Source organism: Convolutriloba macropyga, chromosome 14, assembly GCF_964194025.1.
Source record: "Convolutriloba macropyga chromosome 14, txConMacr16.3, whole genome shotgun sequence".
Taxonomy (NCBI): Eukaryota; Metazoa; Xenacoelomorpha; order Acoela; family Convolutidae; genus Convolutriloba; species Convolutriloba macropyga.
In genome coordinates this window covers 31,043,766-31,059,658 of record NC_134481.1, presented here as the reverse complement: position 1 = coordinate 31,059,658, position 15,893 = coordinate 31,043,766, and the positions used below count along the sequence as shown (strand labels likewise).

At 35.1% G+C, this 15,893-nt stretch overlaps 1 protein-coding gene across 1 annotated transcript in view; it reads left to right on the top strand.

Annotated features, from left to right (window-relative positions):
* Nucleotides 1–15,893, top strand: part of LOC142352900 (protein dachsous-like) — a 165,768-nt gene that overhangs the window by 11,987 nt on the left and 137,888 nt on the right. The window contains exons 7-12 of the mRNA XM_075405055.1: nucleotides 37–248; nucleotides 693–781; nucleotides 1,267–1,812; nucleotides 2,533–2,700; nucleotides 7,306–7,431; nucleotides 12,691–12,926. Of these exons, the coding sequence (XP_075261170.1) occupies nucleotides 37–248; nucleotides 693–781; nucleotides 1,267–1,812; nucleotides 2,533–2,700; nucleotides 7,306–7,431; nucleotides 12,691–12,926 (1,377 nt within the window). The remainder of the gene's footprint in view (nucleotides 1–36; nucleotides 249–692; nucleotides 782–1,266; nucleotides 1,813–2,532; nucleotides 2,701–7,305; nucleotides 7,432–12,690; nucleotides 12,927–15,893) is intronic.

Below are 15,893 nucleotides of genomic sequence, written 5' to 3'. Positions count from 1 at the left end.
GAATCGGGAGCGATTTTTGACCTTTTGTCCTCTTAGGTAACTGTTACGGATGGTACCAGCAATGCCATCGCAGAAGTGACAGTAACCATCACTCCTGTGAATGATTTCGCACCAACCGACGGTGGAAGTGTGACCACATTGAGTGTAGATGAAAACACTCCTGTGGGAACAGTAATAGGATCCGTGATTGGGGTGGAATCGGGCTCGGGAGATTTGGCAGGAACGCCGCATGCTACAATAGTGTACAGGTATTAGCAATAGTAGAGTAGCTGCAATAATTTTAACATCTCAAGTTTGGGTTTATTTTCAATTTTTTGCTTCGTAAATCTTTGCCAGTAGAGCTCACAGAATTCCATTCTCATTTTATGGCTCCAGTTCTCAACTTTTCTCAACGCATTGGTTGCTTGCAGCCCTAGGAAATATTAGAAGTGTGTTTGAATATTTCAGATTACTTTTTCAAAATCCGAATTTTGTCACTGCAATTTTTGGAAACAAATTGTTTAGATTTTACGCATGTTTTTTGTCAACAGCCTGATGAATTAATAATCATGAATTGGTTTTTCAATTCTAAGCATATATTAATAAAAAAATACATCACCTCGATATGTCTGGTCATCAATAGGCTTGAAAAAGTGAGTTAACAAGTGCTTTGACTAGACTTGCTTGCTCAAACGAATACTGGATTGTTTCAGAATTACGAGCCAGACACCCGGGGGATACTTTGCAGTTGGGTACTACAGTGGCAACATCATGGTGAGAGCAAACATCAGCTCTGAAAATGGTAAATCAACTCCAGAGTCAATATGTTATAGAAAATCAACAAGTCTTAAAACACCTCTACCAAGTATATGCACGAGTTGAGCTAAAAACTGGTTTTTGTATTCATTCATAAACCGAGAATGCAAAAGTTTAGAAGATTTTAAAACTTGTCAACATCCGGACTTGAGTCCCAAAGCATTTCACCGCCTTTTCAGTATGCATTCAATCCTTGTATGCAACTTCTTAGTAATCATACCGGGCTCAAATGATGTTATAGAAACTATACGCTGTTTCTTCGTAAGATCCCTGTCCCCGTTCCAGGAAATCATGTATGAGTTTATCATTTCCAGGAGGACATAAAAATCATATACAACCTTGTATGAATACGTACCGGAATTTTTTAATGACCGGCGAATAACCGTGAATGGTTTAATCCTGCGTGTGCTTCACAAAAATAAACCTAGCAAAAGCTATAAAAATGGGCAAAACTTGACTTTATTGTTTTAGTGACCTCTGTGACGCTAGCAGTTGAAGGATGTGACCTTGACTACTCCTTCGCTCCAGACCGATGTTTTGCAACTGCGACATCGATCACGATAACAATCACTGACGTCAACGAATTTGCACCGCGCTGTATCCCTTCACATTTTGTAATGCGTTGGTCGGAGGACTCCACAACCACGCCTTCAGGAACCGACGTCGCGGATCTGGGCAACTTCTGTAGCGACCCAGATTCTACAAATGCCGCTTTGACCTATTCGTTTGTCACTGCACCGTCAGGAGAATTTGTTCTAACTGGAAGTGTTCTTGAAACTGATTCAACGTTGGATTTTGAGACGTCGCCTTCGTACTACATGACAGTCCAAGTTTCAGACGGCACTTTGGTCTCGACTGTTACTGTGAGTGTGGAAGTTTTGGATATTAATGATAATACTCCGGCTGCTGGAAGTCCGGTCTTGTCTCCGGCAAGTCCGAGTGTGGCTGAAAATGTGGATATTGGGACTTTAGTGGCTACTGTCAGTTTTACTGACGCCGATTCGAACTACGGAAATGGTACGACATCCACTTGTTAAATCTAATATCACAAGTTCTTTTCATTTAGGTTTGAAAGAAATGAATAAATTTTAGAGGAACAGTTAATGTTTCGTCATATTATAAAATCGAAAATATCGGCAGCAAAATGATCAAATTGCTCAGTTGGATTCATCATATTATTCAGAAGTGAAGATAGTTTTAACCATTTCGCAGTTAACGTGACAAGGAATTACTTGTTCTGGGTAATAACTAATTGCCCATTGATATCTGATTGTTAATTAATAATGCAAGGGCTACATCTGAAAATCAGTCGGAACTCAACCTTCTCTGCTAACGCAACAGTCTATGCAAAATTGTACGATAAAGGAACCTCATTTTCAGAAAGCATTTAAATCTTAATTTGTTCAAATTGAACTGACAGCCTTGGTAAGTAGATTTAATATTGTTGCGTCCATAATTCAGAGCTCCAATATCATTCATTATATCAGTTTAGTCAAAAATTGGGTATTCGGAGTCAGCTGGCATTAGAGGATATTCTTGGGTCATATTATAGAGGCAAGAAAAAACCCTTGGTCGAGCGACTGAAGATATCTTTCCCGAAACTGGCTCACATAAAAAGTAGCGTTTTGCTAATCGTTGTTTTTATGCGACTAATAATCATATATTAGCGTGTCAAATTTATATTGTCTTAAATTAAAAATCATTGAAATCAATTTTATGCATTTATTTACTTTTCAGGACTTGTCAAATATTCTCTGACTTCTGGTGATGTGAAATACTTTTCAATTGACCCTCTAAATGGCAAACTGTACACTGCAGCCAACCTCAGTTACTATGACAACAACAACCCAGTTGTTCAGGTCACAGCTTGCGACTCTCCCACTATTGACAGTCAATTATGTGCAGGTTGGTCACGTGGCATTCTATCCGAACCCAGAGTAACCAATGTATTGAAAAGCAGAGCATCATTTCCAATTGAGTTATTTTTCATTTATCTGTTAATTTTTTTGTTTGCAAACAATCAGCAAACAGTTTTCAATCAACAAAAAATGAGTTGAAAATTTAGAATTTTGAAAAATACATGAGAGAAAAAATAGAATTTTGAAAAATAAATGATGAATCAGAAACAATGAATAGACGCCGGAGTTATTATTGATTGCAAACTAAATGGTTGTACCCAAGTTTCAATCTCAGTTTTTGAAAGAAATGGCCATGGCAGTCACACGAATTGATTTCAATTGACATAAGGAATCTCTCTTAAGCCCAATCAATGTTATTTATTTTATAAATTCTCTCTCATCAGAGTTCAAGTACATTTTTCCCTCCGACTTCTGCAATTCTATAGTAAACCTAGGTAGTTGTTCTAAAAACATCGGAAAATTTTAACGGTAAACAGGGAGCGTTTTTGAAACCATTTGGGCATCCTTTTCAGCTAACTCAACAATTAAGTAAACCTTGCGATTAAGTTATGAGGATAACCAGTCAAATGTCCAAAGACAAAAAATTCTATAAAATTTGCTTAGGCTTTCATGCAATGAACTTTTGCGACCTACTCGCAAAATATCCTAGCGTCATTCGGTGAACAAAAATTTAAAGTGAGGGGTAGGCTATCTGCACCATCTAAATACGCTGGTGGTCCAATTTAAATACAAATGAATTTCAAATAAGTGGAAAATAAGTGGAAAATAAGTGGAAAAATAGTTTTACCTATTTATCATTCTGCGAGGTGTCCCATTTTGTAAACAGGGAGAATAGAAACTCACGTTGATCAGGCTGTTTTTTTTTGCTAAAGGTGATGTGTTTGTCGCGCATGATGGAATTGGTGATAGAGTGTCAGCTTGCTATACATCATGTTGATCCCCCGTAATACAAAAAAAATGTGATAGCAGATAAAAACTCACGGCTAACAGGAAATCTAGTTCGGTAATGGAGTTTCTTTGAAGGTGTTTAAAATAGTTGCATTGAATTTTTTGCCGGACTTTCAGAGTAACATCTAAGCAATAGATTAAAATGATTATCAATAACTGTGCTAATGCTCTCTGAATTAGATCAATATTGAATTTTAAATTTACCTCAATTTGTTGACTCGCTCCTTTAACAATAATTTTTTGTGCAGTTGTTAGCAAATTATATGGCGATGGCCTATTTCGTTATGCTTTTGCTTTGCTATGAACACTGCAGTTATAACAAATATCAAGAAAATGATAAGGCTGATATTGGGAAAATTTTGATAGCATTATATGGATACAATTTATTAAACTGGGAGTTAGTTTATGCAAAGTTTTTGTAACGGCTGCTCACCTCTCAAAGTCAAGGAAAACTTTACACCGCCCAGTTCGTTTTAGCGGTTTCAAATCTGTCCGGATATTGTGTTTTTGCAGTTAACTTTTGTGAACTGTATTATCCGCTATACTGTAGATTACCGTTGCATTACTTGTTGCTCAATTAGTTCCGCCAACTAATTGCTCAGCTTTGCTGTATAACAAACTTGTTTCTCTCAGAATAACAAAATAGTTCAAATTGAAACAATCAAATTTTTGTCGAGTTTTTGTTAATATCTCAACTTATAAATCGAAATCGCCAAATCCCAGATGTACAGCTCTAGATAAATGTCTTAGGAACTGATTGGGACAATTTGTTTCTAAAATCTTGTCTCAATATTTTCCGAGACCTCTGCGCGATAATCAAAGTTAACAAATGCAACCAAATTCGCACTTTGTGCTTCTCAGGTCACTCAATTGCTCAATAACGCAATTAATGAACTATGCTAGGCTTCGTTAAAGCAAGTAAGAGAAAGCGATTTTATGCTTTGCACAAAGTTTCTTTTACTTAGGAACTTCGTTCCTCAGAAAAAAAGTTTTGAGAATCTCAAAGTTAATTCTCCGTTCACAAGTCAAAGTTAAGTTATACTGCACAATCACTAATATGATCTACAGAAGCAGGACACGATAACACAAAATTTAACGCTCAAGAAAGTGTGCTGCAATACGCACTGTTTGTCAGTTTAATATAACCAAATTTACGAGTTTCAACTGATTTTTGGTAGCTTTTCAAGCACTATTTATACTGCCATACATTTTCAAAATTGCATCTCTGATTGGTTGTAGATCACTATGTCGTTAGAGTCTCTGAATACACTGAGTTGGGGGTTCGGGATACCCTATACGGTGCCCCGCACTCTCTGAATTGGTATGAAAATAGCAAAATTCATCGAATCTGGCTTACCAATTTGGGTATCTCTTACTCCGTTGAGCTCAATTTGTGTGATTGTGAACACTTGAATACGTGGCAATCATAGCGTAGTTTGAGTTTGAGTTTCAGTTTAACTTCATTTATGACGATAGTGTACTAATAATGGTTGCTACATAGAAATTTTGTACAAAATGAACAAATCCGTATGGCATCAGTAGAATGTAGCATTAAATTTTGTTCTTCATGCTATTCTAGCTTTAATGCTTGAAATGGCCTTGAAGCGGTATTGAATTTGGTTATTAAGTTAGTAAGCGCAGCCGCCACAGTTTCCATGTCTTGAAGGAGAAGGAGTTTGGTTTTTGTCGCAAGAAGATAGGTTCAAATAACAAAAGAATGAAATCATAAAAACCATTGGACTATTTTTCACTGTTTTAGGTTTTTGACACCGCAGCGAAACGTTTGTGGATTTAGGTTTTTCTTTCCTTTTGCAATCCATAGACTTTCGTCTACTTCACAGACACTCAGATCTTAATTGTGGCTTTTCATCCTGTGATGTGATTTGTAAAATCGGCGCCTACCAATGCCAAAAATTTATCTATTCAATGACAATTGTCTGCGATTTACCCTGCAATATGCCTAAAACTTATTTTCACTTTTTTTCTACAGCTGCTCAATCTGTTTACGGCAATGGCAGATTCTTCCGAGAACCAGATGTCATAACATGTCAAGGTTCAAGATTTCTTCAGATATTATAATATCAATAGAAAGTTTGAACGTTAACGTGCTAAGACATCTGGTTCACGGAAGAATCCATTGTTACGCAAAACGTACGATTATAGATTCTGCGTCTTAGAAATGTTTGGTATAACTCACATTGCTATTTAAAGATGATTTTATGGTATTTTAACCCTATTTTTTAGTTCAATGTGATATTTAAGCTTACTCCTGCATCACTACAAACAGGCTGTCAAAATTAGGGAAAATGGCAATCCAAATAACCATTAGCCACAAACAATGCAACTAAGAACAATTGAAGGATATTTTATGTCACTTGAAACACTTATTTTTTTCGCAGATTGAAATTCGGATGTTAATCGTGCAAGATTAACACCATATTGCAAGATCTTACAGGATCTTGCAAGAATAATGTCATCGTGCATGATCTTGCAAGATTAACATTTTTCTGCAAGAAAATTGCAAGATTTTGCAATATTAACATCCGGTCTCGGCCAGTGTATATACGTATATCGTAATATAGTGAAAATGCTTTTCAGTACTCAGGAGAAGAAGAATTCAATTTCAGTTTTACTTGTTTTTTTCTGAAAGAATAAATAGTTTTCGGATTGTTTTCTTTTAAAGATGAAATTATTTTACAGTATGAATCAGAGCTGCAAGGGCTGATGTTTTCTGGGCTTTGTTATCCCGTTTTTCTGTTGTCTCTGATATTTGATTCAATTTATTATTTGTACTTTAGAATGTTGTCGGGAAAATTTGATTAATTGCAAATGAAGCGGAATTATTTTAGTCCTGTGACTTTTTTATGCAATTGTTCGTTTGATTTTTCATCTGGTGCTATGTACTTTTTTTTGTACTCAAAACAGAATAAGTAGTTAGAGTTTCGCTAGTCTTTGAGTGTGCGATTCATCGAAGCTGCTGAGAGATAAAATCATGTTATGAAGGGACGTTTTTTGGCAGCCTGGACTGGCCCACTCTGTCCGCAAACTCCCCCATCGCCAACCCCCCTCACACATACACTTCTTGTCCGCCCCCTTTTCATTCCACCCTTAAACCCAGCACGCTCGACCTCCCGCTCCGTTTCACCCTACCGCCCCCTCATCAATTGCACCCGCTAAGGCTGGTCTCGCTAAGCTTAACCTGCCTACTACCGAAGCCAAATTCTCGCCTGCCGCTTGAGAGCAATTCGCTGAATGTTAGTTTCTTTCTTTTGGGCTTTCTGAATAATAACAAAATACTAAAAATATCAGAAAAACCTGAAAGTTTCTCTAAATTGCGTTATATCTAAATTACGTAATATAAACCTGCAGCAAATTGGCTGCTGGTTTTATTTATATTCACTGAGAATTTAGTTCAGAATTGTGAGAACGCTGCTCGCAAATACAAATGAATACAAGCGAAAAATCAGTCTCATGGAAACAAGTTTTAGTAGCTCAAATTGTGCGGACAACGAAGTATATTTTAAGCAAGAGTTTATTTTGGTAAGCGGAGTAAACATCAAGTACTAACTATGGTGCTTTTCTTCATACCCCCACTGAGGGCTTAAATTATATGTTTAACCATCTGTTAATTGTGTTTCTCCAGCTGCTCAGACTGTTTCTGTGACAGTGACAGATGCGAACACCTTCCCACCCGTGTGTATTGTGCCCAGTTTCAACTTCAACCAAAATGACCAATTTGCAGCCGACACTACAATTGGAACAATAACAGGTAAAAAAAACACTGGATGTTTTCCGTTTGTGCTCCCAGTACGTTATACTACCCCAATTACAAATACGTGTCATTACATAGTGAATCATTACATAAAAATATAATATGCACCCGCTAAACTGGGCACCCGTGGGGGGCACGAACGCCGAAAAGATCCGATACTCTTATGCGAATCCACACCCATCTTTCATATATAACCTCGAAGCTGAAAGTTGACCGTAGCTTAATTGTGGTATTTACGGTAGTTTTTAAAGTTCAGAGGATTCAAGTTATTTTTGTGTGCCGTATTTATACGGCTTGAAGAGTTTGATGTTTTAATTTGGTCAATTAGCTTTACAAATAGGCATTACTTTTTAAGTAGGATGAGAAAAAGGGGTTTAGACATATTTGACTATTTTCATTGATGTTCCGATTTTTGTTCCGACCCCACTTGTGGGGGGGGGGAGGAACTATATACTCAAATGGGTTTTTTTTTGTTCCGTGAATTTTGGCCGACCGATATATTCATCGTAGAGAAATGTGCGTGGTATCATTAAAAAGCTCGTCCAGCGTAGAATTCGAAATTAAAAAGATTTTTTTGAAATTAGTTTTTTTCGAGGAGTTATCGAGGTTTAAAGTTTCATGTGAACACTGGATATTTGGTTCACTTTTGTTCACTTTTACCGTAATTTTCGTTCGAATTAACGTTTTTTCTACGAAAAATTTAATTCAAAACTAGATTTCACGCCAAAAAGTAAATCAATTTTAGGTTTTTAATAGACGAAAGTAGATAATAAAGACTAGTTCTAGTCTTAGAGGGAAGTTTAATATATAAAAAAAAATTCGAATTAGGTTTGGGAGCTCTTTTTTTTAGAAAATTTTGCAATTTTTTTGTTTTTTCAAGTCACCTAGAGACTACTAGACATTTTAATATCGAAGTTCCGTTAATGACAAACCTCTTTTACGATCAAATGAAGCCCAATGAACAAAAAATTTGCTTCGAAGGGATCGCTCATGTTTTTTTTTTGGATTCGTATCTCAAATTTCGTAATTTCAAATGAAATTTTGATTTATTTTTTGAGGTTTTACTAAAGTTCTATAATCCTATGGCATAAACGTTTTGACTAAAGGTGTAATAGATTTGCTGATGAGCAATAAGTGAACCTATCTAGTGCTGTGAGTGGACAGCTAATGGCTGTTAAGACTTTGAAAATAAATTTTCGAAATTTTTAAAATTAGTAAATCATAAACTTATTTTTGTGTACTGTAAGTTCGTCTCAGTAAAACAGGATAAGTAAAACTCTCAGTAAAACTCCTTCATACCAGTGCAACATACGTTTATCTCATTGGCGGCTTTATCAAATAACTATTGGTTATACGTCTTCAATGCCACAAGATTTCAAATTTTTCTAAAAATTTTTTGGACATTTCGTTTTATTGGTTCATTTTGAAATCTTATCACGTCATCCTAATATTGATGGCTACATCCTCCTTTCGTGAAGACGTCCAAAGGATCATAGATAAAACTTTCTGAGAAAAAAAATGGTTTAAGTGGCTTCAACACTTTCTTCTCCCATTTTTCTAAAGAAATTTTGGTTTTTGCCTGTATTTGTTGTTTTTTTTTTCATAGTCATAAGACATATTGTGATGTCTTATTGATAACCTAGACATGATAAACATCGTTGTATTCACATTGTGGCATAGCTGAGCGTATTCATTGATTTCCTATGAAAGCTTTTGAGATTAATGGCTGTTAAGACTTTAAAAATATTTTTTTTTGAATTTTTTTTGAACATAAATCAATCTTAAGCTTATTTTCGTGGATTTTAAGTCAGTCTCGGTAATGACAGAACCGCTTTTTTTTCTGCATCAACAACAATTTATCTAGTTAGCGGCTTTGTCTTCTAACTACTGGTTTTTTTTACTTCGGTGCACGAGTTTTCATAATTTTCATAATTTTTGGATTTTTTTTTAGTAATTTTGGTTCCTTTTGAAATCGTATTACATTATCCTAATATTGATAGCTCCCATTGGCTTAGTGACGACGTTCAATGTATCGTTGAAAAAGTTTTCAGCGAAAAAAGATTATGTTTTAAATAGCTTCGACACTTTCTTCTCTCAATTTTCTACGAACTTTTGGATTTTGCCTGTTTTTGTTGTCGTTTTCATAGTCAATGACTTGTTTTAATGTCTTATTGATAAATTTTGAATGACAAACATCCTTGTAGTCACATCATCTAGGCATAATTTAGCGTATTAAATGCCTTCCGTTGAAAGCTGTAGAATTTTATGACTTTGATACTATGGGTTTTCTCAAAAATTTCGTGGTTTTGATGTATGTTTCTTTGCCATACGACTTATTGTGATGAGTTATTGATGTCACATGAATGAAACCTATGATTGCTATTTCATCGAGGCAGAATTTAGTGTGTTTAATTAACTGCGTTGAAAATAATTGAATTTAATGTCTTTGATACTAGGGCTTTTCTCAAAAACTTCGTGGTTTTAATATCTTTGTTTATATTTGTTGTTTTTTAAGTCATTTTGTAACAATAGAAACAATCACCTTGCTGTTAAAAAATTAATTGAAAATAGAAGAGTTTATACTGAAAAGTTCATTCTATAATGGCTTTGAAACTTTTCTCGCTTAATTTTTGTGAGTTTGCTGTTTTTGCTTTTTTTTATTTTTAGATAGCATTAAAATTCTGATCGGTCTCATAAACCTTTAATGTTGCCTGTCATGTTGCCCATAAACCTGTAATGAGTGATTTTACCCGAAGCAGTCAGTTTAAAGCCAATAGTCTTAAAAATTATGATATTATACATCTTCAAAGATTTTTCAAACTTTTCAGTTTTTTTGTTCTTTTTGTCAACTCATTCTCGTCATTGAGAAGTCCACTCCAATTCCTTGAATTTCAAAGAAAACAATTTGTCTACTAATATTATGTCGTAACTGGTGTTTTGTTTGGTGGACATTATGGGTTTTCATAAAAATATTGTGAGTGGTGTATTTGTGTTTCTTTTTTCCTCTTCTTTTAGCTTATTCAGGAAAAAGCAGATCCCAATGATTTTCAAATGTGGCCCAAATGAACGAACTTCTTTTCTCTTTTAGTATAATTTTAGCTGAATGAGTATAAATGTAAACTGAATTAAAAATAAATAAAATTCAGATAATAGCTGATGATTTTAATGGCTTCAATAATTTATGTTATTGTTCTTAATTTTTTGAGATTTTCTGTGTCTTTGTGTAAATTGTTCGTTTTTTGAGATTTTCTGCGTATTTAGTTTATTCTTATGGTTTAGTCTCAGCAAAGACAGGTCCCATTAGTTTCATTTTGACTTTTTAGTAAATTTATCAAGAATTATTTTGTTAAAAAGCTAAAGATTTTTTTAGACTTTTGAAATTATTTGGTTTAAGAAATGTTGATTGATTTTTGACTTTAACCTCATTTTTTTTCTCTATTTTAACTTTTTACCTAATCTCATTATGAAAAACATACATCTGCTGTATAGTTAGAAAAAAACTAAATTTGTGGAGTTAAGGTTTTATCTGATTGCATTTTGACGTTGTTACTAGGTGCTTTTAAAATTATATATTGGGTTTCTGCCGTGAAAATTTTGTTTGCATATTTTGTTGTTTGCTGTTTTTTCTCGTAGTCTTTTTATTGGTAGATCTCGTGAGCGCTGTAATGAGAAATGGCATTATGTAATTCAATTAGTATTTACGTTTTGTAACGTGTTTTTTAAAGTCAAACATCTATTTTTGTTATCTCTTCATTTGGTTCAAATAAGTCAAAAATGTAGATGAGCTCGGGTCGGAACATCATGTGCGAACGCACATTAACGAGCCGCCTTGTATCATATGTTATCATTTGTTTTTGAGAAAGTAATTTAGTTTTTTTTACTTGACTGATGAATTATTGCTAATGGCAAAGAAGAAGGGTAGCTATTTTTAGATCTTTTTTGAGATTGATAGAAACAAATTGTAATTATGAGCGTTTTTGTTGGCATTCGGCATTGTTTACTTAATTATTTTTTAGTAAGATATGCGCATGATTTCACCCAAAATTTATTGTTGCATCCGTTAAGTGGTCAAAGTTTTGCTTCTGGTTTTTAAAGTTTTTAAGTTTGGTAATAGTCGCCACGATGGTTTATAGAGATTTTTTTCCCGTTTTTCTCTTCTCGAACAGTTTTCTATTAGGCTTTCTACTATAAAGTTTTAAGAGTCCGTAAGAGACTTTTTATTGCGTGCAGTCTATATCTCCTATTTTTTGATGACCAATAGATTTGTTAAGTGACCGCATTACTAAGCAATACTCTCATTTTAAAAATCGAAATATGGCATGGCTTCCCTGATGGCAAGTTTTGAAATTGTCTTGGGATTTCCCGTGTCGCAGTAGCGCATCGTAAAATTTGGTCCACATTTCATCATACGGTTTCCCACTACCCCTAGTAAAAATGAGCTAGCAACTCAAAATGGCTCAATCGGGCAAAACTCTTTGTTTAAAATCGGAGCTTTGTTTGATAGAATGATAAGCTTACTTTTCGATCATTTTTTATGGGGTTTCATATTTTGGATCTATTCTATTTAATAAGCTTACTTTTCGATCATTTTTTATGGGGTTTCATATTTTGGATCTATTCTATTTGCCCCCCCCCCCCGTGTTTTATGCCCCCAGATACAAGTTATATGTTGTTATATAGCACGTTACTATGTAAAAAATAGCACGTGCGCCTGGGGGCGTATTTGAGCTCCTTAAGCTGGGGGGCGGGGGGAACGGAATAGATCCCATATTTTTTTAAAAAAAAAGAGTTTTTCAGGTTTTCATTATAATGCTGACTTAAGCATAAATGGAAATTTGGAGTTTGCGAGAACACCGGGATGAGATTTTCGTTTTCAGTTAACACCCACCCACGTGCACGTTATAAAATGACGAAAGTCTGCAGTTTCAGAAATCAAAATGCCAGAAGTTACTATATGCATAGACAGAAGTTGGCTTTCATTGACGTTCGTAATTTTAAAACGTGCAAGTTGTTTTTAGCAAAGTTGCATGACTCTGCAGACGACTCGCTTGCAAATGTTTTAAGGAGACAAATACTCGCCACATCCTAGGTGATACCCCATCTCCATCTTTGAAACCTCTTCACTCATAACTGAGTATTACAGCACGTTAATTTGTTATAGCTCATTGATTTGAGTTAAAATAACATAAAGAGGGAGGGGGTATGCACCCGAAGCAGAATTGATAGCAGAAAGTTTTCAAAACTTTGAATTTGCAGGTTGTTCTGACCTTGATACATCTCTGAACGGCAATGGCGTACTGTATTACTCAGTCACTTCAGTCTCTCCCTCTGTCAGTGGAAGTTTCTACATGAACTCAAATGGCCCCAACCTCATGTACAACAACGTGCTGGACTTAGAGGTCATCGGTAACAGCAGTTTGGAGATTGAGATATCAGTTAGAGATTCTGCTACTGGAGCTGAAGGTCAACTGACTGCGTCTTCAGCTTTGAAAGTTAGCTCAATGTGTTTAATTGCTCTCAAACGAAGTTTGTAGCAATTATATTAGTCCTGTTGGTGCAATTTTTCGCTTGACCGATTTTTCGTCTGACCCATTTGACTTTTCGTCCTTATAAACGGGATAATCAGGAAGCGTTAGAGGCCGTTAGCCGCGTTTAGTAGTCCGTCAAGTGGTTAGTGTGATGAAGCTACCGGGAAGGCCGTAGTTTACGGTTAAAAGGTCATTTTAGGAGTTTTTAAGCTCGAAACGTTACAATTTTTCGCAATTTTCTTAGACCAGTCTAATTTTGACGCTGGTTAAAGTTGATTGAGGTCCTTTGCAAGACATAAGTACTTTTTATGACCATTTTAAGTGCTATATTTTTTGTTAATCCAAACAAAAACGCAAATTTATACTAATTTTCACAATTTTTTCAAGCTTTTTGAAATTTTTTGTCATTCTTTGAGTTTTTCAGCCCTAGGTGTAAAGGAACTCATCTACAGTTCGATAATAGATTATTGCACAGTTTCTAGTGGTAATGGAATGGTTTTCAACATTTTAACATCACGAATTTTAGCACTTTTTCTTTACAAAACTTGCAATTTTATTTAATATTTGTTGTCATTTTTCAATTTTATCCAGACCCAGGGGCCAGAAAACTTCCTTAAGAGTAGTATATAGATGGACCGAGCTGCCCGGGGGGGGGGGTGGTGACCCCCATGTTTTAAGATAGGCTATAGCGATTTCAAATCATTTTGGTCACCATTGTATTATCGCAGCCATGTATAAAGATAGGTAATGCAGAAATTGTCCCCTAGGGGGATACTTAGGGGGCATTTACTGCGAATTTGCGGTAAATGTCCCCCTAAGTGTCCCCCCTAGGTGGACAATTTCTGCATTCCCTATCTTAATACATAGTGTCCCCCCCATTGAGGTTCTAGTCAGCTTTTTATACTACTCTTGAGGGTGTGATAATAAGTTACTGAAAAATTTTTAATGGCCATGGAATAGTTTTCAACTTTTTAATATCACAACTTTAACAATTTTTTGGATAAAACGTGCATTCTTTCAAGTTTTTTTGATATTTATTGTCGTTAATCAAGTTCTGCTAGCCCCAGGGATCAGAAAACCTCTCTTAGAGTTTGATAGTAAAATACTGAAGGATTTTCATTAGCCATGAATTGGTTTTCAACTTTTCAATATCACCTATCTTAGCAGAGTTTTTGTCCTGGTTTAGGTTTCTCCAGCCTCAAGAGCCAATGAACCTCCACTAGTGTTTGATAATGTGTTAATGCATAGTTTCCGGATGTAATGGAATAATTTTCACGATTTTAATATCAAGAATTTAAGCAATTTGTTTAAAAAATATATGCATTTATTTCAAGTTTTTTTTTATTTTTTTTTTATTTTTTTTTATTTTATAGGCACCAGGGGCCCAGGGACCTCCTCGGAGGTCAGATTATAAGCTGCTGCAAAGTTTATAGAGTCAAAGGAACGATTAGCAATATTTTCATGACTCGCGTCAGCAACTTTTTGATAAAATTTGATTTTTTTTTCGAAATTTCCAAAAATTGTTTTCATGTTCCAGGTTTATGGATCTTTAGTTCAGGCTTGAAATAGGGATACTGAATGGTTGCTTACGACAATGAAATGGTTCTGGAGATTTTTATATCACGAATTTTAATAAGATTTTGTTAAAATTAGCAATTATTTTTAATTGTTCGAATATTTTTGAACCCTAGAGATAAAATAGTTTTGAACATTTGTTTTCACTGAAAAATGTCGACACTTTTCTTTAGAATTTTCCACTTTATTTTTTTATATATGATTTAATTACTAACAAAGCTAGTAAACTAGAAGTTGCAGGGTCGAATCTCGTGTTGGAAAATATTCATAGCTCTCTCTCTCTCTCCGTGTTGGTTGGGGTTTCTTTCCTCATCTCTCGCGTTCACACTCACTTACATTCATGTCTCGGACACTCACTTACACACACTCTTTCTCACTCTCTTTCTCTTTTCCTTAACTCTTATGTCGATGCCGCACTTCAGCTGCTGTTATGTGCTGTGATGCCATCATCTATTACCCTCACTTCGAGCCCCTTCAATTAAGCTAAGGCTAGCTTCAGTAAACCTTGGCTAGCTACTGACGAAGCCAACCTCTCGCCTGTCGTTTGAGAGCAATTCGCCCGACGTTAGTCGATTATGTTCGATTAAGTTTTTAGTATCCGATCAAGACAACGAAAATATCAACCAGTGCCAAAACCCTGCGTTGAATATACACTGGACTTTTGCATGGCTCTTTCACCAACACTGCTAGCGCAACAAGAGTGTTTTTTGAAAAAGGTACCCCACGATAGTTATCACCGTCTTGAATTTATTTACCTATTTTATATATATATATATATATATATATATATATATATATATATATATATATATATATATATATATATATATATATATATATATATATATGTCATCGTATTTGTTTCCTTGGGGTGACGGGTAGCAGATCATTCTTTTTTAAATAGCCGCCGCCATATTATTTGCCAGATATTGTTGCGCTACGGGTTTTATGAAATGAAACAAAAAATTTTGTCGCTTTATCCTAAATCACAGCCTGCCCAACATTTTCTGCGGCATCTTTTTAATTTCTCTGGACTAGTTTCATTTCCTTCTCATTCTGCTCGCAATGCTTTTAGAAAGCATTTGTTTTGTATAGCAATCTAAATGAACTGATTTTGATCAAAAGAACTATATCAAAAAAAGAAATGGGATAAAGCAAAAAACACGGGATAAACCAATAAACAAATTGTTTTGTAAAATAAAATTTTGTCCCTTTACCCTAAATCCCAGCTTGCCCAACATTTTGTGCGATATCTTTTTGATTTATCTGGACTAGTTTCACTTCCTTCTCATTCTGCTCGCAATGCTTTTCAAAGGCATTTGCTTCGTATAGGAATCTAAACGAACTGATTTAGAT